We start from the raw sequence: 24425 nt of genomic DNA, 5'->3' as shown, positions 1-24425 counted from the left end.
AATATGCTGTTTTGGAAATCCAAGGATCAGAACTATAGTCTTTCTGGAGCAGGTAGAGGTACCATACTTCTCTACCGAGCATTTTGGCTCAGGGAAGCTTCAGGAACCTTAGCAGGAGCTTGTGGATAATGATGATGAATGTGATAGTAACAGCATTTATCAAGAGCTTTCTGTGTGCCAGACACTGTTACATAACTCATTCAGGCCTCGTGACCACCCAGTTAGATAAACCACCCTTTACACAAATGAGCAAATAAAGGTACAGAGGGGTAAAGGACTTGCCCAAGGTTACACAGCTGGTAAATGGCAGAGCCAAGTTCTTCATACTCATACTACACCAATAACATGACTCAGTGAATCACTCTGTATTGGCTTCTCACTGTGCCTGCCACCAGCTGTGTGTCTGCCTATGTTTCTTTTCTCCATCTTTTAGTTTCTCCCCATTCTTTGGATTGGCATACTTGTAACCTTAGCTCGCTTATGGCTCCTCATTGTTCATATCTCACACTGTAGCCTTTCTCTCTATATATATGTTGTAGTTTTCACTATAACTGCCCTGTTTTCTCTGCCTTTTCTAATTTAAACTCCTGGTGCAGCTCCTCTCTTTTGGGGGCAGTTTTCCACACCAGACTACCTCAGAGATTACTGGCTATCCTCGGGTCAGACTGAGGATCCATCCTTAGTGTAACCGGCTATGCTTGTGGGTAAGGATCAGAAGAAAGGAGGGTGATATGGTACTAAATATGGCTGCCTAGAGAATTTTCCTTCTGGAGAGGCTATGGGTACTTTGGGTACTTTACTTCAGGGGTCCCCAACCCCTGGGCTGCGGACTGCTACTGGTCTGTGGCCTGTTAGGAACCGGGCCACAGAGAAGGAGGTGAGCAGCAGGCAGGCGAATGAAGCTTCATCTGCCACGCCCTATTGCTCCCCATCGCTCCCCATCGCTCCCCATCGCTGGCATTACTGCCTGAACCATCCCCCGCCCTGCCCTGGTCTGTGGTAAAATTGTCTTCCTCAAAACTGGTCCCTGGTGCCAAAAAGGTTGGGGACTGCTGTTTAACATCTTTACTACACCACCCATTATCCTATTATTAACAGCTGAACAGTGTTCATCTTTGTATTTTATCCTTGTCCTCTTATATATACTTTTTCTACATGGTTGGAATGGTAGTATATATTGCGTTTAATTACTTTAAGGGTCTATTCAGTTAATATATTTCCCTTGTTTGCCATAGTCTTTATAATTATTCTTTTCAACAAATAAAAGTGACATCAAGTGCCTTTTGATAGCCTAAGTTAGAGGGAATGAGGTCCCAAACTAGTGTTGGTGGAAGGAATGGACAAGAAGGAATAGATCTGAATGGTATATGGAAGAACACTAATTACAGACAAGGGAACAAGAGATAGCAAGATGATTTTGAGGTTTGAAACCACTAACAGTGCAGATTAGGGATGAGGAAGAGCTAGTTTTGGTGGTAGCAGTGGACGAAGAAGAGGAGAAATGATGAATTTCTTATAGACACTTCAAAGTTAATATCCAGCAAGAGTTCAGGAGAAGATATCAGGGCTCAAGTTGAAGTGTGTAATCATCTGCCTAGATGTGATGTTTGAACACAGCTCAGGAGAAGATGCAGTTACCGAAAAGAGCATGGAGTAAGACTAGATGAAGTCTGAGAAGACTTCAGGAAAGACCCTCTTGGGTTTTGGTTTAATACTATATGATGCAAATGAAATTACTTCGTGTACTTAGAGTTTATTTTTCTTTTTTGTGTTTGGGGTTCTTTTTTGCCACAACACGCAGCTTGTGGGATCTTAGCTCCCTGACCCTGGGTGGACCCTCAGCAGTGAAAGCATGGAGTCCTAACCACTGGACCACCAGGGAATTCTCTATTTGGGGAGTTAAAAAAAATTTGCTATTAAGGTCCTTACAGTAATATCTACCAGAGTTGTGAGTGTCTGGTTTATAGAACCACATTTAGAACAATGTAGTTGTTCAATAAATATTTGTTGACTTCATTAACAGGACATTTTTAAAAGTATTTTAAAAATCAAGTATAAATATAAGTGGCAAGAATCTTCTAGAGCTAGAAGCAGACCTCTACAGAATTACATAAATAATTATTATTGAGCCCTCACAATGTTCTCTTAATGCTTTCTCATTCATGCATTTAATATTCACAGCTATAAAATATTTTCAGATTGTCCTTAGATAAGGAAATTGAAGCTTAGAGAAGTCAAATAACTTGTTTAAGATGACTTAAGTGTTGGCACAAGGACTCAAACTGCAGTCTCTGTGAGTTCAAAGCCCTCTTCCTCTATATTGTGCCATTCTGCTCCACACTTGTTAATTCTTTTGAAATATATTGATAATTTATTAGTTCAGTAAAAGAACCATTTAATGTATGAAACTAAACTGTGCCATCTGTCAGTCTTGGGCCATTTAGCGCATATGTCACATAGATTCAGGATAAGCTTTATCCTAAATGACAGCAGGTGAAAAGCAAAGGGTACCAATTGTGCTAATTACGGGGAGACAATATGGATAGAATGATTTAAGAACATGGGCTAGAGAATCAGGCAGACCCTAGATAACCTTGGGTAGATGACTTCATCTCTATAAACTTCAGTTTCCTCACCTGTAAACTAGTCCCTTCTTAATAGGGTGGTTGTAAAAGTAAATAACACATATAAGGTACTTTGCAACAGCAATGACTAATACATAAGGACTTTTTTAAAAGGTATTTATCATTATAACTATTAAAAAATGGTTTTAAAGGAAGGAATACTATTGCTTTTCAACTAAATTGTTTTCTAAGTAAAATCATATACCATATCTTTAATTCTGTAAAGTCATTTATTATAGGGACTTCCCTGGTGGTGCAGTGGTTAGGAATCTGCCTGCCAATGCAGGGGACAGGGCTTCGAGCCCTGGTCCGGGGAGATTCCCACATGCCACAGAGCAACTAAGCCCATGCACCACAACTACTGAGTCAGTGCTCTAGAGCCCATGAGCCACAACTACTGAGCCCACGTGCCACAACTACTGAAGCCCACACACCTAGAGCCCGTGCTCCACAACAAAAGAAGCCACAGCAATGAGAAGCCTGCGCACCGCAACAGAGTAGCCCCTGCTCGCTGCAACTAGAGAAAGACCGCATGCAGCAACGAAGACCCAACGCAGCCAAAAATAAATAAATTAGAAAAAAGTCATTTATTATAATAATGTAACCAGAACCTGCAGTTCATTTTTATACAATTTAACTAGATTTCTCTGTATGTCAAGTACTTCCTGCCTCTTCCATTACAAAGAAATATAGCTGTCTCACTACTATTCTCAAATAATACAACTCTCCAGTTCTTAACACATTCATCAAGTCAAGGGGCGCCTAGGTCCTCTAAGCATTTTCATCTCTGTCTTCTGCCATGTTGAAAAGTAATGGGTACCGAGTTTCAGTTTTAGAAGATGAAAAGAGTTCTGGAGATGGATGGTGGTGATGGTTGCACAGCAGTGTGAAGGTACTTAATGCCACTGAACTGTACACTTAAAAATGGTTTAAGTGATAATTTTTATTTTATGTATATTTTACCATAATTTTAAAAATTTAAGAGTACAGAACTTGCCCACATTTTCATTAATTTTTATTTTTTTTCAATGTTTGAATTCAGTGCAGTTGGTGAGTCCTTGATGCTCATTTTGCTTAGCTCCATGTGTTAATCTCCCACATCCACGTATAGTTCTCTTTTTGTTTTTTTTTGGCTGCGTTGGGTCTTCGTTGCTGTGTGCGGGCTTTCTCTAGTTGCGCCGAGCCGGGGCTATTCTTCATTGTGGTGCGTGGGCTTCTCATTGCAGTGGCTTCTCTTGTTGGGGAGCACAGGATCTAGGCATGCAGGCTTCAGTAGTTGTGGAGCGCAGGCTCAGTAGTTGTGACTTGCGGGCTCTAGAGCGCAGGCTCGGTAGTTGTGGTGCACGGGCTTAGTTGCTCCACGGCACGTGGCATCTTCCCGGACCAGGGATCGAACCCATGTCCCCTGCATTGGCAGGCAGATTCCTAACCACTGCACCACCAGGGAAGTTCCTATAGTTCTATTTTTACCCAGAAAACTTTTGTAATAAAAAGTATACTGAAAGGGCTTCCCTGGTGGTGCAGTGGTTGAGAGCCCGACTGCCGATGCAGGGGACACGAGTTCGTGCCCCGGTCTGGGAAGGTCCCACATGCCGCGGAGCGGCTGGGCCCGTGAGCCATGGCTGCTGAGCCTGCGCGTCCAGAGCCTGTGCTCCGCAACGGGAGAGGCCACAACAGTGAGAGGCCCGCCTACCGCAAAAAAAAAAAAAAAGTATACTGAAAAAACAAGCTGCTTCATTGACTTTAAGCTGTTGCCAAATATCAACTGAAATTCGTAATTGTTCTCTGCTTTGAATAGTGTTTATTTTTAACTTGTGTAAGTATATTTAACACTCAAAACTGCACAGATGTATTATTGTATTGTTAAAGTTCAGGAGTTCTTAAAAATACTTTATACTTCTTGCTTTCATGGACAACTCTCAAATATTTAGGAAATTTTATAGTGAAGTGTTAGTACATTTCCATTCTTTTTATTTGCATTTTGTTATAAATTTGAATATTCATAACTGAAAATTGTTTGAAAATCTCAAGACTTTGAAAATCACAACTTATATTTATCTAAATCTTTTATAATTATCTAGAATTACATAGCATCTTGAAAATCTTCGTTTGTTTTTATAGATGCTGTTCCATAAATTATAAATTTATATGTAATTAAATGACATAATACATATAATTGCTAATATATAGGAAAAAGCTAAAATACTTGTTTTAGAGTATATATACAATGTGGTAATTATTGATTTCACTGAAATATTTCTTGTTGATTGCTTTTTCTTATAGAAGTAAAACCATGCTCTTGGCCAGAATTCAAACTGTAAGGAATTGGTTAAGGGAAAGAATAGAAATTATTTCTCTCTCTACACTCCACCCCTAGCATACTCCCCAGAAATAATAACTGATAACAGTTCCTTATATATTTTCCAGAACTTTTCTGAAAATTCATGAATGGATAATTATTTATTGGCTACCTGAAGTTTGATCTCCACACCTTTGTTCTTACTCTCTAAAAACAACAAAAGCTTTTTTTTTGGTGGGGTGCCAGAAGTCAACTCTGACTGATACTAATGTTTGCTTCCTTTTGTTTGCATTTGCCTGCTATACTTTTGCTCATCTTTTGCTTTCAGCTTTTAAAAATTTACCTTGTTTTAGGTGTGTCTCTGAATAGATCTTGAACTGTGTTTTGTGTTGTGACATAATCTGAAAGGTTTATTTTAATAAGTTTAGCCAATTCATATTTATTGATATGTAGACATATTTGGTCTTTGTGCATTTTATGTTTTGCTTCTGACTTTAAAGCCTATAAAAATAAATTCCTCTGTTCATTCTCTGTGTCTGTGTCTCTCTCTCATATTTTCTGGCTCTGGTTTTGCTCTACTGGTTATATCTGTAATGCCACCATTAATCATCCATTTCTGTTGATAGTATGTATTAATCCCCACTATGAATAGTGATGAAATTGGTATTTTTCCTCTAACTTCTCCTTCCCTTTGCTTTAGCACCTAATTTTGGTCATTTGTATTGTCTTTCTTACTGTTTGCCTTTATACTTGTAATATGCTTATACTATGACTTGATTCATCAGGTTTAAATTATATCTTTTGACATTCCCCCATCCATCCCCAGCAATTAAAAATTGAGGAAGCTGGCTTATTCATTCTACCTTCCACCTTCTTTTCCCCTTCGCCTCCCTGCAGGTTTTATGGTATCGTGTCTACACTGTCAGGGCATATAACATTTATGTTCTGTTCTATTACCCTAGTTCCCACTTTTGTCTTTAGTATTATACCTTGTCAGTATGTACTTGTCAGATTCAGTGCTCATTAACAATCCTCTCACTGCCCATTTTCCTACTTTTTATTGTCTCTCATTTGTTTTCTAGTAGAGTCCTCAAAGCTTAGTAGAGCAATATTACCTGATGAGTTCTTGCAGATCTAGAATTTGTTGCCTTAAATATTTCAACAACTGCTTGATTGAGCATAAAAGCCCTTACATCATGCTTTCTTTCCTTGAGGACTTTTAAAGTGTAGCTCTACAGTCTTTGAGAGTTAAGTGTGGCCATGGAGAGAGCTGAGGCCAACATAATTTTTTTAGTGACTTGATCCGAAAAAGAATGTATTTTCCAGTTGTTGAGTGCTGGGTTCTCCATGTGTTTGTCAGATCAAGCTTCTTAAATGTGTTGTTCAAAACTTCCTGGTGAATGGGGACTTGTGGTGTAATGAGTATAGAGTTTCAGTTTTGCAAGGTGAAAAGAGTTCTGGAGAATGGTTGCACAATAACGTGAATGTTTTTAATACAGCTGAACTGTAGCCTTAAAAATGGTTAAAATGGTAAATTTTATGTGTATTTTACCACAATTTAAAGATTCCTGGTTTTTAAAAAAAACACTTAAAATTATTCATTTTATCATTATTTTATGACTCTTTATTCCTTGCAGTGCTTTTTGTCTAGGAGCCTTATTTTGTCTGCTATTAACGTAAGTGTGGCAGCTTTCTTAGGATTAGTGTTGCTTGGTATGTCTTTTTATTTGTTCACTTTCAGCTTTCTGTGTCCTTATTTTTGTCCTGTGTAAGTCTCATAAATAGCATATAGTTGGATTTTGTGTGGATATAGTTTCTTACATCCAGTTTGAGAATCTTTCTTTAAGAAAACTTTTATTGGAGTATAGCTGCTTTACAGTGTGAGAATCTGTCTTTTAATTGGTGAGTTTAGTCCCATTTACATTTACTCTTATTATTGATACATTGGAATTTATTTCTATTTTGTACATCCTATGTACTGTGCTTTTCTATGTTTCTTTTCCTCTTTCTGCCCTCTGTTGCACCAATCCTGTTTTCTTTATATTCTTTTTTCCCTTTATTTCCTTTTCTATCTTCTTCTATTCTGATATTGTTTACTCTTAAATTTTTAACATATTTTTCCTGCCTAAAGTTAATCAGCTGAACAATTGTTAATCTCCTGAACAATACAGGAACCTCAGAATAATTTAACACCCTCTCCTGCCTTACACATGTGTTGTTATCCTGTGGTATTTTATTTCCATTTTATTTCTTCATCTCTAAAAGTGGTTGTCATGGTGGTCATTACTGTTATAATTACTACTTCATACAGTCATTTCCTGTTTAGATTTACCCACATATTTAGCAGTTCTCACCGTTGCTTCATGTACTTTATTCCTTACTTCTGGATTCAGTTTCCTTCTTCCTAAAATGAAATTTCCTTGTTTTATTTTTTTTTCTTTTAGTAGTTCTCTCAGTAAAGAATCATTGCCAAAAGTAAACCATCTTTGTTTTTCTTCTTAAATAGTGACTTGGTCAGAAAAAAAATTATTTTCATTGCTTTCTGCTTTCTCTTGTTGTGTTGAGGGATCTGCTATCGGTTTAATTCTCATTTCTTTTTAGATAATTCTCCCCTATATTTAGTTTTAATTTTTGTTATAGTCACTAGTTTGTTTTATTATTTAGATTCCACAGAAAAGTAATACTGTACAATATTTGTCTTTCTCTTTCTGACTTATTTCACTAAGCATAGTACCCTCCAAGTTCATCCACGTTGTTGTAAATGGCAAAATTTCATTCTTTTTAATGAGTAGTATTCTATTGTGTGTGTGTGTGTGTGTGTGTGTATACACACCACATCTTCTTTTTCTATTCGTCTCTTGATTGACACTTAGGTTGCTTCCATGTCTTGGCTATTGTAAATAATGCTGCTATGAACATTGGGATGCATATATCTTTTCAAATTAATGTTTTCATTTTCCTTGGTTATATACTCAGGAGTGGAATTGCTGGATCATGTGGTAGTTCTATTTTTAGTTTTTTGAGGAACCTCCATACTGTTTTCCACAGTGGCTGCACCAATTTACATTCTCATCAAAAATGTACAAAGGTTCCCTTTTCTCCACATCCTTACCAATATTTGTTATTTGTGGTCTTTTTTGATAATAGCCATTCCGACAGGTGTGAGGTGATATCTCATTGTGGGTTTGATTTGTATTTCACTGATGATTAATGATATTGAGCATGTTTTCATGTTCCTGTTGGCCATCTGTATATTTTCTTTGGAAAAATGTCTTTTCAGGTCTTCTGCCCATTTTTAAACTTTTTTTTTTGAGTTATATGAGCTGTTTATGTATTTTGGACATTAACCTCTTATTAATGATATCATTTTTAAATGTCTTCTCCCATTCAGTAGGTTTCCGTTTGGGCCATGGTTTCCTCTGCTATGCAAAAGCTTTTTTCTGTGGTTGTTGTTGTTGTTGTTGTTGTTTTGCGGTACGCGGGCCTCTCACTGTTGGTGGCCTCTCCCGTTGCGGAGCACAGGCTCAGGACGCGCAGGCTCAGTGGCCATGGCTCACGGGCCCAGCCACTCCGCGGCATGTGGGATCTTCCCGGACCGGGGCACGAACCCGCATCCCCTGCATCGGCAGGCGGATTCTCAACCACTGCGCCACCAGGGAAGCCCTATGCAAAAGCTTTTAAGTTTAATTAGGTCCCATTGGTTTATTTTTGCTTTTGTTTCCTTTGTTTTAGGAGACAGACCCAAAAAATATGGCTGTGATTTAGGTCAAACAGTGTTCTGCCTATGTTTTCTTCTGGGAGTTTTATGGTTTTTTACATTTAGGTTTTTAATCCATTTTGAGATTATTTTTCTTATTAGTTTTTTTTTTGTTTTAACATCTTTATTGGAGTAAAATTGCTTTACAACGGTGTGTTAATTTCTGCTGTGTAACAAAGTAAATCAGCTGTACATATATGTATATCCCCATTTCTCCTCCCTCCCACCCTCCCTATCCCACCCCTCTAGGTGGTCACAAAGCACTGAGCTGATCTCCCTGTGCTATGTGGCTGCTTCCCACTAGCTATCTATTTTACATTTGGTAGTGTATATATGTCCATGCCACTCTCTCACTTCGTCCCAGCTTACCCTTCCCCCTCCTCATGTGCTCAAGTCCATTCCCTACATCTGCGTCTTTATTCCTGTCCTGCCCCTAGGTTCTTCACAACGTTTTTGGTTTTTTTTTCAGATTCCATATATATGTGTTAGCATATGGTATTTGTTTTTCTCTTTCTGACTTACTTCACTCTGTATGACAGACTCTAGGTCCATCCACCTCATTACAAATAACTAAATTTCATTTCTTTTTATGACTGAATAATATTCCATTATATATATGTGCCACATCTTCTTTATCCATTCATCTGTTGATGGACACTTAAGTTGCTTCCATGTCCTGGCTATTGTAAATAGTGCTGCAGTGAACATTGTGGTACATGACTGCTTTTAAATTATGGTTTTCTCAGGGTATATGCCCAGTAGTGGGATTGCTGGGTCATATGGTAGTTCTATTTTTAGTTTTTTAAGGAACCTCCATACTGTTCTCCATAGTGGCTGTATCAATTTACATTCCCGCCAACAGTGCAAGAGGGTTCCCTTTTCCATTTTGAGTTTATTTTTGTACATAGTGTGAGGAAATGTTCCAATTTCATTCCTTTACACTTAACTGTCCAGTTTTCCCATCACTGCTTATTGCAGAGACTGTCTTTTCTCAATTGTATATTCTTGTCTCCTTTGTCATAGATTAGTTGGTCATAAGTGTGTGGGTTTATTTCTGGGCTCTCTATTCTGTTCCATTGATCTATGTGTCTGTTTTTGTTGCCAGTACCATACTGTTTTGATTACCATAGTTTTGTAGTATAGTCTGAAGTCAGGGAGTATGATACCTCCAGCTCTTTTCTACTTTCTGAAGATTGTTTTGGCTATTCAGGGTCTTTTGTGTTTCCATACAAGTTTTTAAATTATTTGTTCTAGTTGTGTGAAAAGTAACATTGGTATTTTGATAGGGATTGCCTTAAATCTGTAGATGGTTTTAATATTTTTATCTTTGGTGTTGTCCAGTTTCACTGCCATGATCTAAGTATAGATTTAGTTTTATCTGCTCTGCTGGAATCTGTGCTTTTTTGTCTCCCATTAATTCTGGAAAAATTCTACATGATATCTTCAAATATTCTCTCCCCTGGTCTTTCTAGTCTGTTCTTCAGCAACTCCTGTTAGATATATGTTAGACATATTTATTCTGTTCCCTGTTGTTTAACCTCATTTTCATATTTTCATCTCTTTGTCTCTCTCTGTGATGAATTTTGGATAATTTCTTCAGCTCTGTTTTTTAGTTCATTCTTTTATCTCCTGAGTCAATCTTATGTTTATGTCACCTACTTAGTTTTTAATTTCAGTGACTTTTTTTTTCGTTTTTGTCTATTTTTACTCACTGTGCCTTTTTTAGTCTTTTATTTTCAGTTCCTCCTTAATAACTTTAATTATTTTAAGCATACTTATTTAATAGACTTTCTTCTAGTATTCGAAGTTCCTGGAGGTATAGTCCTGCTGTGTGTTTTATATCTTCTGATTCTCACTCATAATGGATTGATTGTTCCTTATATATTTATACTTTTGGATTGTGAGTTTATCTTTAGTAGGGTTTTGTCTCTTGAGTCCTGGCAGCTAAGATGGAGGGTGTGTCCCTCCAGAGTGGTTTTGCTGTTGTTCTGCCAGGTGTTTTAGGAATATCACAAGCTTGGAGCTAATTTTGAGTTAATGTCTCAGCTTGGGAGTTCTTAGACCACGTAGGTAGGGTATATCCAAATCCCAAACCTGCCTGAGGACAGACTCCTTTTTTCCATCCTCCTCTGAAGTAGCATAGCTGCATTTACTGATCAGTTTGGCCATCAAACTCACAAACAAAAAAAGGCTTTCATATACTATAGTATCTTCATCTCATTGACAGGCTCAGCAGCTACCCAAGTACACAGCCTCTGTTGCCCCTTCTCCTACTTGGGGTGTATGTGACTGTCAACCATGAGAGCCTTAGATGTCTGTAGGTCACTTTGATTCACAAAAGCCATGGCTCCTTTTTCCCACCAATCTTTTATACTGTGCTGGTCACCCCAAACCAGATGCAGTCCCACACAGCAGAAGCACCACACAATATTACCCATTTATGTTAACTCTCCAGTTCCCAAGGAAACTGTGCTGTGTGAAACCATTCCCAGGCTGGCCTGAATCAATCCAGGCCTGGTGTTAACCCTTTATTCACAGGTTTCCAGATCTTTTGCCCTGCCTGGAGATAATATTCATTCTGTTATCAAGATTGACTCCCAACTCCTTCACCAAGTGTAGCCATAGGCTGTCATCCTTTGTTTCTAGTCTTGGTAATTCCTTTTACTTCCTTGAGAGTTCAGTTAGCTCTGGATCTGAAAGGATGTTTGCCCTGCCTTATCAAGCATTTGTTGATACTTTTAGCATTTCCAGGTGTCTGTAGAAGAAGATTTTCAGATTATCAGTTTCAAAATATTATGTTAGAAGAAAGTGTGAAACTACTCAAACAGCCTGAATTCAAATTCTAACACGTCTTTCCAGCAGTACAATCTTTTACAAGATACTTGCCCTTGCACGATGTGGGGATATTAATACCTACCTCAAGAGGTTGTTTTGAGACTTAGTTATTGTTAAAGATAAAGCTCAAACACCCTTAACATGGTTTACAAAGTTCTGATCAGGCCTCTGCCAAAGTCTTCAGCCTCTTCTCACATTTCCCAGACATGCTCCAGTATAATAAACTACTTATATGTCCTAAATTGTCCTTCTCTCTTGTTCCAAGTCCAAGACTTCATACATAGTGTTCCTTTTTTTATGAACATTCTCCTCCTCTTGTCCCTTCTAACTATGCTTACTAATCCTTCGTACTTCAGCTTAGATATCAATTTCTCCAGCAGGTTGTCCGCACTGATCCCCAAGCCTGGGTTAGGTCCAGTGAGTGTCCCATGTGCTCCTATAACACCTTGCATTCATCCATCATAGCACTCAGCCTGTTTACTTGTCTGAGCATTACTTGAGGGGAAGGATTTTTGGCTGTTTTGCTCACTGTTTTATTCCCAGCTTCTAACAGAGAGCCTGGCACACAGCTTAATACATGGCAGCTATTGTTTTTATCAGCACCTTCATCTGTCATAATTCTCAAATGTCTGATTGTTGTATAAATAACTCCTAAGTATGCCAAGAAGCTTAGAGTTAAGTTACAAGACTGACAAGGGCATGTATTGTTTCAGATCCACATTTTAGGCCTTTGTTTTTTACTTATTCAATTAATTACCCTTTTCATACTAGGAATTAACCCAGGAGTGTGATGAAAAGAAATCCCAGTATGATAGCTGTGCAGCAGGCCTTGAAAGCAATCGGTCCAAATTAGAACAGGTAAGAAGACAGTTTTTATTTTAACAACTTAGCAGAAACTGCCTGTATATGCATATTTTCACTACCAATGTCAAAAGATTCCCAAATCTTTACCCTCATCCCCTGAGTCTGTCTCCTAAGCTGCAGAGATTTTTATGTCTTCAAACTTGATGTGTACATACTAAATTCTCCATCTACACCCCTACCGCCAGAGTCCCAGCCCCCTAGACTTGCACTGTAACCTCCCACCTACTCTCCCCTTCCACGCTTGCCTTCCTAAGGTTTATTCTCCATAGAGCAGTCAAAGAAACCTATACAGCACTTAGGCTACCCTCCACTGGCTTCCTGTTGCACTTAAAATCTAACTTCAGAACTGTGGTCTATAAGGCCCTACCTGCTTCCATGAACTTCATATCCACGTGCTCTACTCCTCGCCCACAGGGCCCCAGCCACACTGGCCGCCTTCTTGTACTTCAGACAGGCCAAGCTTGTTTTCACCTTGGGGGTTTTGCATGTATTCTCTCTCTGGGATACTCTACCACCAACTATTTGCCTTGATCTCTCCTTTTCACCTTTTAGGTCTCACCCTAAATGTCACATCCTCCTAGAGGTCTTCTCTGATCACCTAACATTGCCCACTCAGTCACCCTATCACATTCTACTGCAGAATTTTCTTCATAGCACTTTTTCCCATCTGAAACTACCTTCATTACATGTTTCCTTGTTTATGTCTGTTTCCTCTACTTGAATGAGAGCAGGGACCTGTCTTGTTCACTCCTCTGTCCCCAGCACCTAGCACAGAGCTGGGCACACAGTAGGTACTTAATAAATAACTAAACTTATAGGTTGTAGAGTGATATGAGTGGTCTCTAGAAAAGATTGCAACCTAGTCTATTATAATAAAGTTTCGGTTGCAGAAGAGGAAATACTCTGATGGTATTTCTTTTGTTGTAAATATAGTCATCCTTTCTGTATCTGATTATTCTTTCGATAATGTTGCCCATTTAAAATTATATACATTAGGAAGTCAGAGGACTCCGTGAAGAATGTCTTCAAGACGAAAGTAGATACCATTATACAAATTGTATGATTAAGGTAAGACAAAGAAAGTGGATCAAAAACTTTTCTGAGATTTTTCTGTATCAAGGACTTAACCTAAAGCTTAGTCTTTCCACTTAGAACCTAGAAGTACAACTTCGTCGTGCTACTGATGAAATGAAGGCATATGTCTCTTCTGATCAACAAGAAAAAAGAAAGGCAATTAGGCAAGTAATTTTGTTGTTTTTATATTGAGTTACTTAATGTTTTAATCTATAGAAGTTTTATAAATAAGATGGAATTATACAAAGTCAGAGTACTTAAATAAGCATATAGTAAGATATTATTTAGGATTAAATCTTGTTAAACATCTTCTAGATAGTCCAGCCCTGCTGACTAAGTAAGAATACATATAATTTTTCTTGCTTGCTTGCTTACTTTTTTATTGTGGCTAAAGGTAAATAACATAAAATTTGCCATTTTTAAGTGTATAATTAAAAGTGTTGCATTGATTACATTAAAAATATTATGCAACCATAACCATTATCTATTACCAAAACTTTTTCATCACCCGAAACAGAAACTCTTACAACCATTAAGCAGTTAATCCCCATTACCCCCTCCTCAGGAATACATATAATTTCATAATTGCTTTTTTAAAAGCACTAAGGTTGGTCTATTTTTCAAGTCCTACATGGCCTGGACTCTGGTTGTTGGCCTGCTCATTGTGCAGTGTGAGTGACTGCATTTCAGCTAGAAACTGTGTGACTGCAGTATGTCAGCCTTTAAAGCAAAGAAGGGTGTATAAATACTACTAGTCCTTATATGGTGATTTTTTCTTTTTGTAATACTAGCTTGCAGCATATTGTAATAAATCAAATGCTGTCTTTAAAAATACGTTTATAGTTGAATTGCTAGCTTTGATAAAATGCAGTAATGAACAAGATAAGCTTTCTTTGCCCCTAATCGTAATTCAAATGTTTTGCTTTTACCATTTGGTAAGAACTCAAATGAAGTGTAGGATTCACACTTATTCTAGACTGCAGTTGAGATTTTTAGTGGCATATACATTAATATTACAAAAAGGAATCTAAGAAATATAATGTTTTGCAAAGTCTAAATCTTTTTTATATAATGCAGGCCAGACCAAAAATATCCTATAAATAGGATATTATTTTTTAATAGTCTAACATATTAAACATACAGGGACTTCCCTGGTGGTCCAGTGGTTAAGAATCCCCCTGCAATGCAGGGGAACACAGGTTCAATCCCTAGTCAGGGAACTAAGATCCCACATGCCGCAGAGCAACTAAGCCCACACGCTGCAACTACTGAGCCTGCGCACTCCAGAGCCCACGTGCCACAACTAGAGAGCCCGTGTGCTGCATATACTGAAGCCCGCGCACTCTGGAGCCTGCGCGCCACAACTAGAGAGTCCGCGCACTGCAACGAAAGATCCCAAATGCCACAACTAAGACCCGACACAGCCAAATATTAAAAAAAAATAATAAGTCTACATTAAAAAAACATACTGAATGTACTTATTCAAATTCTTTCATTGAATGTAAACTTTGCTCATTAAATCTATATAGTCAATGCTAATATTTCACAAATGTGAGAAGTTAATTTTGTTCTTGAAAAATAAAAGTTTTAGAAATTGTTTCTTTTATTCCAAAGTGATCAATATAAATAGTAAAAAAGGAAATATAGCTCCTGAACTATTGGTTTTCTTATCAGTTTTCTAGCTAGATATTCCTCTTCATCATTTTAAAAATCATTGTAAACCTTTACCATTCCTCAGTTTTCCAATAGAAAAATACTGCGCCCTGACTAGAGTAGTACATGATAAGAATGTTAAGAATAAAATGGAGTTAATTATACTCTAAACTCACTGATACATGTTTAAAATATTATAACTATTGTAGACACAATATCTTTAACGTTATTTCATTTTCTACTTTTATGGTACTTCCTGGTAAGGCCAAAGGTGTAAGAAATTAGCTTGGTTTTGAAAAATCATCTGCAAATTTTAATTTTACTTAAAGAGGCAGCATATTATATATCAAAGTACTAGAGAGAGACCATAAAATTGTTTCTAACCTGATTTTTCCAGTTCCTAGTTTTGTGACCTTGGACAAATCATTCCTCATCTATAAAATAAGGAGAATAATATATACCACAGAGGCTCAAGTTGAATATAATGTATGCAGCAGTATTTTGGAAATGATACAGTATGAATTCCTAGAGGGCAAGGACCCTGTCTGTCCTGTTTTCTTTTTGAAATCCCAGGGCATGCTTGGTACATAACAGGTGCTCTGTAATTATTTCTTGAATAAATTCATTGAATAAATTAAAATTACGTATTACTGTTATGGGGAAAGAGCATGTGCCTGTCGATTTCTTGATAAAATATAAATGGAAATTCTGAAACAGTTTGGACATTCCTCGGACCTAGGGTAATAAATGAATTATTTAAAGCTCTCTTAATTATAACCATACATTCTTCTTGAGGGATATGTCATTTAGTTCCTCCCAGCTTTTTTTCATTGAAGAGCTAGAAAGGTAAACAATTTTGACTTAGTGTCTCATAAATTTTAAGGGCAAAATGAAGGTTCATCAAGATTGTGTCTATTCCCTTCCACTCTTATTCCTGTGCACAAATTCTACCTTCACTTCAGCTCTGTAAAGACTTCAGGTACTTTTGATTGCCATTCTCTCTATTCTAATCATGTTTACCTCCCTTTTGACATAAATGCAAATCTTTCTTCACTTAAGCTGCTAGAGTTTGTGGTTTATGATTTCTTAGATTCCCAATTTTGTGTTGTTTAATTTCTTCCTAAGTACTACTGTGTAGCTTTACACAGAAATATAGTCTTTCCATACAAAGTTGAGGCCTAAAGTTTCTTATCTTCTTGTCACTGGTTCCTTTGTCCTTGGTTCCTGTGTCCTCATCCTTCAGTCTTTGTCCTTAACACTTCAAATCTTACTTTTTGTCTTATATAATGTTAAAATATAATTATACCTTTGTTTAAAAATACAATGTTATTTGTATTTCTATTTTTACATTAAAAATTTGTAACTTTTTTAGCTTACAAAAGAAATACTTATAAAAACAAAAAGTAACCATTATCAAGTATAGCACACAAAAATTGAATGTTGTACACACTGCCATACCTCGTAAATGTCTACTGTTAATATTTTGTTGTATATTATCCCATATTCTTTTCCCATGCTTTTGCTAATATGTCTGTATATGTGTGTATACATAAATAAAATTAAGCTACATATACAGTTTTTTTCTTAATAATTTATCTAGAATTTTTTCCACTTTAGTATTTATAGATCTACCTCATTCTTTTTTTATAACTCTGTATAATTCCTTTGAACGGATGTACCATAATTTATTTAAACATTTCCCCATCTATCAACATTTAGTAGGTTGCAGATTTTCACTACTATAAGCAATGGTGAAGTAATAGTCTTTGCTTTCATCTTTATTAACTTATGAGAGTTTTTCTGTAGGATGACTTCCTAGAAGTTGGATTGCTGGGTTAGATGCTATTTAATGTTTTTTAAAAATGTGTATCCTTTCTCTCTTCTGCAAACCTCTTTAAAAATAAAGTGTAATTTAAGCAAATGGATTACCATTGATTTAAGTGTAGATTAACTGGAAATGGTACTTAACTTCTTACATGATGTTTTGCCTTGGTTTTTTCCTTATATTACTGTTTATTAGATGAACTGACTAAAGATTGGAAAAGGGAGTGTTTGATAATGGGTTTCATTCTGACTCTAGTACTCTATAAACTGTATCGTCTAATATATTTAGATAGATATGTTAATTTATAATTTAGTTGTATGATCAAATCGATTGAAGTAAATGTAAACTAAATCATTATGTTTACTCCCCAGGGAACAGTATACCAAAAATATTGCTGAACAGGAAAATCTTGGAAAGGTAAGAATGCATTTTTTTTTTGGCTGCGTTGGGTCTTCGTTGCTGCACGCAGGCTTTCTCTAGTTGCAGCGAGCAGGGGCATGGGCTTCTCATTGCTGTGGCTTCTCTTGTTGCGGAGCACAGGCTCTAGGCACACAGGCTTCAGTAGTTGCAGCACATGGGCTCAGTAGTTGTGGTACGTGGGCTCTAGAGCACAGGCTCAGTAGTTGTGGCGCACGGGCTTAGTTGCTCTGTGGCATGTGGGATCTCCCCGGACCAGGGATCGAACTTGTGTCCCCTGCATTGGCAGGGGGGTTCTTAACCACTGCACCACCAGGGAAGTCCCAAGAATGTTTTTTTTTTAAATGTGTCTATTCAGGCTTTCAGTACATGGTTATGCCATTGTCATTTTTTTTAAGGTTATAGAGGAAATTGGAACTTTCTTACTCCCTTTCAAAGATGAAGACTCTTCCTTAGGAATTTAGTTTTGTAAAAGTGAAGGCACATGAATTTGGGAGGAGGGGGGAAATCCAGTTTTAAATAACAAAGAGTTCATGCGTAACAAACAAAATGCCACGTTTAATGAACTACAAGTTTCAGATTATTCCCAGGTATCTGGGAATACTGGGATTATACTTATAAGTATAAACTTATTCATTTATTTTATTTAATAAATGCAAAGCTCTTACTATGAGCCAGGGGCTAGTTTAAGTCCTTTAGAAACATTGATTCAATTAATACAAATAATTGAAAAACTTTACTTAAGATACTCACTCCCTACCTGCCAGTCTTATATGAGGGCTACTAAAAATAGGAGCATGTGATTGAGTCTTGTTTTCTCAGTTCTCTGAGCCACTCCTAGTAGAAGAGGTGGTGGGGCCTTGAACATCAGGACTTAAATGACTAATTGATTTTTCTAATTGATTGTAATCTTCAATGATTTTAAATCCATGTTGCATAGTGAATGCTAACCATGCTTCACTATACGCCATTTTTTCTGTTCTTTACTTAGTTTCACTATTGAAAATTGAAGTTCCTTAGTTTTTCTAATAGAAGTGTCAAGTTTGTAGCATCAGAGTTAGAAATTGTTGGCTGCAGTTTTTCATTTAAAATACTGATTATATATGGGTGTCTAATTTCAACGTTCAAATATTCTTGAGGCTGCAGCCTGGAAATGATTTTATATATATATATAGGCTTGTCCATCCTGAAAGTGCAAATGAAAAATATGGCTTTGTTTCAGTCTTAATGCATTGTACAGTTTAGCTATTGGTCTGACTCAATAAATTGGTGATAGTAAAATTATTCATTCTTACTTTCATTTTTTCATTTGAGTCATTATTAAAAACATATTTACATATATCTGCTTTTACATAAAAGCTGAATTAGCTCCCATAAACCTGTAAGTAATATTCTAATGATGAACTTCAGAAAAACAAATAGTGTAGAAAGCAATGAAGTAATTGCTAAGTAGACTTTTTAAAAGTCTTTTTGAAAAAAACTTTAAAAAGAACTAAAAAAATTAAAAGTTTTTATTATGGAAAATTTCAAGCCTAAATAAAAAATTGAGGAAATAATGTAAAGAACTCACATGTAACCATCACTCAACTTCAGTAATTAAATTTGTGACCAGTCTTGTTTTATCTATAGTCCCACTTCCAGATTTGCCCATTTTTAGGCAAATTTCAGAGATTTAATTGTTTTATCTGGTCATATTTCAGTATGTATCATAAAGACTCTTTTTTTTAACATAACTGCAATACTATTATCATGCCAAAAATAATTTAACAATAATTGCATAATACCCAATACCCAGTCAGTGTTCAAACTTCACCAATTGTCTCATAATTTCTTAATGGTTTATTTGTTTAGATCAGGATCCTAATAAGAGTTCATACATTGCTATTATTTGATATATTTCTTAAGTCCCTTTTTCTCTAGGTTACTAGTCCATCTTTTTTCTTTACAATTTATTTGTTGGAAGAAAAAAAACCTGATCATTTGTCATTTTCCAGCATTCTGAGCTTTGTTGATGGCCTCCCTGTAGTGTCAGTTAGCATGTTCTTCTGTCCCCAGTATGTCCTGTGAATTGGCAGTTGGGTTTAGAGACTTGATTAAATACGATTCAATATTTGGGAAGCTCTCTTTTTGTAATGTAGGCAGCCAATGAAAATCACTTTCTCAGTCCATTAATTCATTAGAGGTTGCAAAACAGTCATATTCTAATTATGTTGTTCCTTCTTCATTTATTGGCTGGAATAATTCTGTTAAGAGCAACTTACCAACTCTGGTTACTCTAAAGTACAGGTCATATAGGAAAGGCAGAATAACTGCTTGATTTGTTTATTACTGGTTTTCAAAATGATGAGTTCATTTTTTATCATCCTTTAAAAGTATAACTCCCAGATTTAACATGTTTTAAATGTTTCAATCCATTGCAATTATTATTCCTATCCACGCTCAAATTGCCCCATGTTTGGCCGATGGAAGCCTCTTGAAGTCAGCTCCTGAATCCTTTTGAAACAATCCTACTAGGTTTTGATGGCTTTTTTATTTTCTGGAATGACAAAATGTTCCAAACAAAAGGCTCATTCTGTACATTTCCTGTCCCCAATCTGGAATCAGCCATATCTATAAAAAGTGTTCATCTGTTCTTTTTGTATGAATTGTGAATAGATGTCCATCATATTAATCTAAGTAAAAAATAAAAAGAAACATTAAAGCTGATTCTTCCATTTCATCAGAGAAATTGAGTTCTGTACACCTTATTCCATTTATGAAATGACATGCCTTACTCAAAAGGAAAAAATAATTTTCATATTCAAACGTATGTATTTGAATCAAGTTGTACATTCATTTGTACAGTATTTTAACTAGAGACTTTGGGGGCTTTAGGATTTAGTATGATTGTCAGTAATTGACTTTCATCCAGGTATTTCATAAATAATATAATTTTTTGTATGAAAATATTCCTCTATTTCATTTGTTTTGAAAAGTATCTGGGTGGATGCTATGTGTAGAGAAATATTTGTCAAACTTTGAATCCTTTCAAAGACCCAAACTTAATTGCTAAATATGATTAAAGATTATTCTTTCCCCTTCCAGTGTAGTGTTTTACTGCAGGATTTTGGAGGAAAGCAGTAGCAGCAGTCTGACATCAAGCATGTTCCAGCAAAATGAGCCACTGATTAGTTCATGCCCCGATTGTCAGGCTGTATCATTTAAGAAACAAAGCTTCTTGATCCTCTCACTCCTAGAGTGGATCTAAATTTTCAAGGCAAACACAGAACATACCTAGGCTTTGAAACTGACAATAGCATATGCCTTCCAAACCAGCAAAGACTGGACATCCACAGACCTCCTCATGCCAACTGAGTTTCTGAAATTAGACCAAGCTATAGTGCTACAATTCACACTATCATATACTAGAATTTGCCTTACCAAGATGGAATATTGTACTGAAAGTTGTAACTTTCCTCCTCCTGTACCACCTCTTCCTTTTAAGAACAATGAAATCTGTGACAAGTATTTTTTGTACATTGCAACTATCCACAAAATAAATCTGTAATAAGTGACAGTAATATAATATTTCTGATACAGACAGTCCCCACCTCCTGTCTTTGGTTCTTTAAATAACTTTTTATAGGTTGTTAGGATTTTGACAAGGAAATTATTCCAATAATATAAGAAAAGTTACAGTTAAGTAGTACCTTAATCTTAAAATCATGCTCAGTACTCTTGATCTGACTTACTACTTTTGTTTTAGTTTATGAGGATAAAAATATTTGTTGTGAGATACTTTATTTGTAACATAGACTTAAATAGATGTATTTGCATGCCAGGCATTGTGTCAAAAAATTGCTGGTTATGTTTAAATTATATTTTCTTAATTCTGTTTTGTTTCCTGTTGCTATTTGCTGTTAACTTTGCTTTTCATTAACCATAGGTGGAGAGGGCAGTCTTTAGAAAGCGTTTTGAACCTGGCCTCAGTTTAGTTTAGCCTCTTATTTGGGCAAGTACCAATGACCAGCCTTTTCACTTATGTGCTTAGGTCACATGTTAAATCAACCGTGTGTACTAAAAGAGGAAAAGATGGAGATGTTCCTGTGTAATCTGTTTCTGTGCCTTTGCTTGTTTTTCTGCCCTTCTTGGTGATTTCTCACACTGTGTGTCAGTGTATGTATTTCTGTCGCACTGTTTCCTTATGTGTGTACTATCATCTCTGTTTTTCTCTTCTTTCCTTCCTTCTTTTCTTTCCTCTCATTGTCTCTGACTTTGTGCCTCCCTTTCTTTGTCACTCTCCTCAATTTGCCATAATACAGAACCAAAGTATAGTTTTGCAATGTACTGAAAAATGTTCTTATTCCTATTTATAATTTTAGAGTCAGTAAGTAGAACAATTTTGGCAGGTGGAACTATATAGGCTAGTAGTAACAAAAACAATTCTGATAAGGATTTGGGCCTTTTTAGAATATCACTAGACCTTCTCCCTGAGGAATATTTACATACAATTTGATTTATTTGGGTATAGAGCATACCCTTAGAGCATACTGATTCAGGAAAGAATACAGTATTTAATAATAATAACATGTATAACACATGGTAGTTTATAATTTTTTCCATATCTATTGTCATGTGGAAAAAATAATCTTATAAAGCAGATACTTTTATAATTACCCCTGTTATTAACCTTAATTAACAATTGAGAAAACTGCAGTCCAGAGAAATTGTCTTCCTTACAGCTAGTGACAGAGCCAGAGTTGGAACTCAAGTCTTCTGACTTCCAAAATCTGCATATTTTTATATACCATGTTACTGCTCCACTTTCCAGATTCCCTTTATTTTTTTCCCCCTTCCTTTCTTTTACATTTTTCTGTTCTTTTTAAATTCAGGTTGTCCTAGATCTATCATAAATTTAGTTAACTTTTATCATCTTCATTTTCATCTATCATAGGAGAACCTGGCTTAGTTATTATTCATCAGATGTACAAAGCATACCATATTCTTCTGATTAGAACAATAGAAGTAAATCCCTATATGAGATTTAATTATTCTTGATTTTTTTTTTAACAATAGAAACTCCGGGAAAAACAAAAAGCTGTACGAGAAAGTCATGGTCCAAATATGAAACAAGTGAAAATGTGGCGTGATTTTGAACAATTGATGGAATGTAAGAAACAGTGCTTTCTGAAACAACAAAGCCAAACTTCCATTGGTCAGGTAATTCAGGAGGGAGGAGAGGACCGGCTGATACTCTGAGTTCATGTGTCATTGTTTGGGGTTTTAGCTGATACTGCTAGCTATAAGCATAATCCCATGGTGTATTCCCTTTCTTGAAAGTGATTTGTGCAACATTTTGCTTTCAGATTAGCCATTCCCTGTTAAGTTTTCTTGGAAAATAATGTTAAGGTAGATTTAGGTTTTAAAAGTTTTTTAATATGGAAAAGAGTCTTTTATTTTTTTGCTTAGTTTAGACATAGTGGTGTCTTCTGTGTTTTATGAGACAGGAGACTGAGTTTACTATCTGTAAATGTAAACATATGTCCATTAAGAAACTGTAGGTTTTTTTAAACATAATAACCCAGTGGTTTAATGTTTTTCTTAATCTTTTTTTAACTTTAGAGGAATCTTTTAGGAATTAATATCTCTTGTTTTGAAGAAACATTTATCTGAAGTTCAGCAATTCCTACAGTTTCACTTCAGTTTCTTTTTCTTATGTAAAATTCAAGAAGATTTATTATTTTGAATAACATATTTGTTCTACTTGTATTGTTTAAACACAAATAAAACTTGGTGCACATATCATGGCTATTTATTTAAAATTTATATAGTGTAAATTTTTATTCTTTTTTAAGTAAGTATTCCTGTTATAGTACTGTGTTAAATTTAAGGATTATTATTTATTTTCACCAAAAGTCTAATATAGTATTTAGGTTTGGGGGACTGTTATTTTAAATATAAGAAATTGTCAAAGTGCCTCAAGTCTCTGCTTCATCTAGACAAGGTATTTGAAGATTTCTTTGGTTTTTCCTTAAAGAAAGATACTAAATTCATATGCCACCCTTTACTTCATTTCAGTTTCAATTTACTTTTCAAAATTTCTTTTAGATTTGAAAACTCAAATTTCAAATTGTTAGCATGTCCATCTTGGGTTCTTTCTTTTTAGCTATCCTGGAGAAAACAAAACAAAAACATTTTAATGAAGAAAGTTGTTTCTACCCTGTGCAAAATATACAAACTGGATTAATGGCTTTGGGTGTATTTGTTCCCACATGTGTTCTACTCTTGATTTTTGTTAGAAAGTGTCTTTCTTGGTAATCAGAGAATCTTATTAGCATGGAAATTTTTCGTAATTCTAGGAGCTATTACTGGAAGAGATGGGATCCATCAGAGTATGGAAGAACTTACCAGGAAAGTATAGAAACAAAGTTCTTTTTTTTTTTTTTTTTTGCGGTACACGGGCCTCTCACTGTTGTGGCCTCTCCCACTGCAGAGCACAGACTATGGACGCACAGGCTCAGCGGCCATGGCTCACGGGCCCAGCCACGGCATGTGGGATCTTCCTGGACCGGGGCACGAACCCGTGTCCCCTGCATCGGCAGGTGGACTCTCAACCACTGAGCCACCAGGGAAGCCCCAAAGTTCTTTTAACATATCTTAAGAAAAAAAGAAGCATTTCAATGTTATTAAGTGGTTTGAATCTGGTCCTCAGCTTACTTTAGCTACTTATTTGGTCAAATATCCGTTACCAGCATTCTCATTTGTGCCCGTAGATCAACTATTAGATCAACCATGTACTAAAAGAGGAAAGGCTATGTTCACTGTGTGGAAGCAAACCCTTATTAACTCAATAATCAGTTTTTGAACATTGAGGTAAATGTATTTGTTCAGTGTTGGCTACTGCCTTGTTATTTTTAAGCCAGCAGTAAGTGATATTCCTTTAACCAGAGTATGAATTCCTTTGCAAATATTTGAAAAAGACTAGATGTGCTTCCCAGAAACAGCATTTTATTCCCCAAAGTTATGTCAATTTGTAAGATTATTAAGCCTAATGATTAGTTTTTTCAGCCTTCACTGTCTTTGATGCTCTTCTCAATT

General features: G+C 36.1%; 1 protein-coding gene across 2 annotated transcripts in view; it reads left to right on the top strand.

Moving 5' to 3' along the window:
* Positions 1-23153, top strand: part of IFT81 (intraflagellar transport 81) — an 86470-nt gene extending 63317 nt beyond the window's left edge. The window contains exons 15-19 of one of the 2 annotated variants that reach the window (XM_065889710.1): positions 12287-12373; positions 13376-13447; positions 13532-13617; positions 17303-17348; positions 22404-23153. In XM_065889710.1, the coding sequence (XP_065745782.1) occupies positions 12287-12373; positions 13376-13447; positions 13532-13617; positions 17303-17348; positions 22404-22586 (474 nt within the window). In that variant the 3' untranslated portion in view covers positions 22587-23153. The remainder of the gene's footprint in view (positions 1-12286; positions 12374-13375; positions 13448-13531; positions 13618-17302; positions 17349-22403) is intronic. The other variant, XM_065889711.1, reaches the window with a different exon arrangement.
* Positions 23154-24425: the final 1272 nt, after the last annotated feature.

Source organism: Phocoena phocoena, chromosome 13, assembly GCF_963924675.1.
Source record: "Phocoena phocoena chromosome 13, mPhoPho1.1, whole genome shotgun sequence".
NCBI classification, from domain to species: Eukaryota; Metazoa; Chordata; class Mammalia; order Artiodactyla; family Phocoenidae; genus Phocoena; species Phocoena phocoena.
The sequence above is the reverse complement of the archived record's forward strand: the minus strand, read 5'-3'. Positions and strand labels throughout refer to the sequence as shown.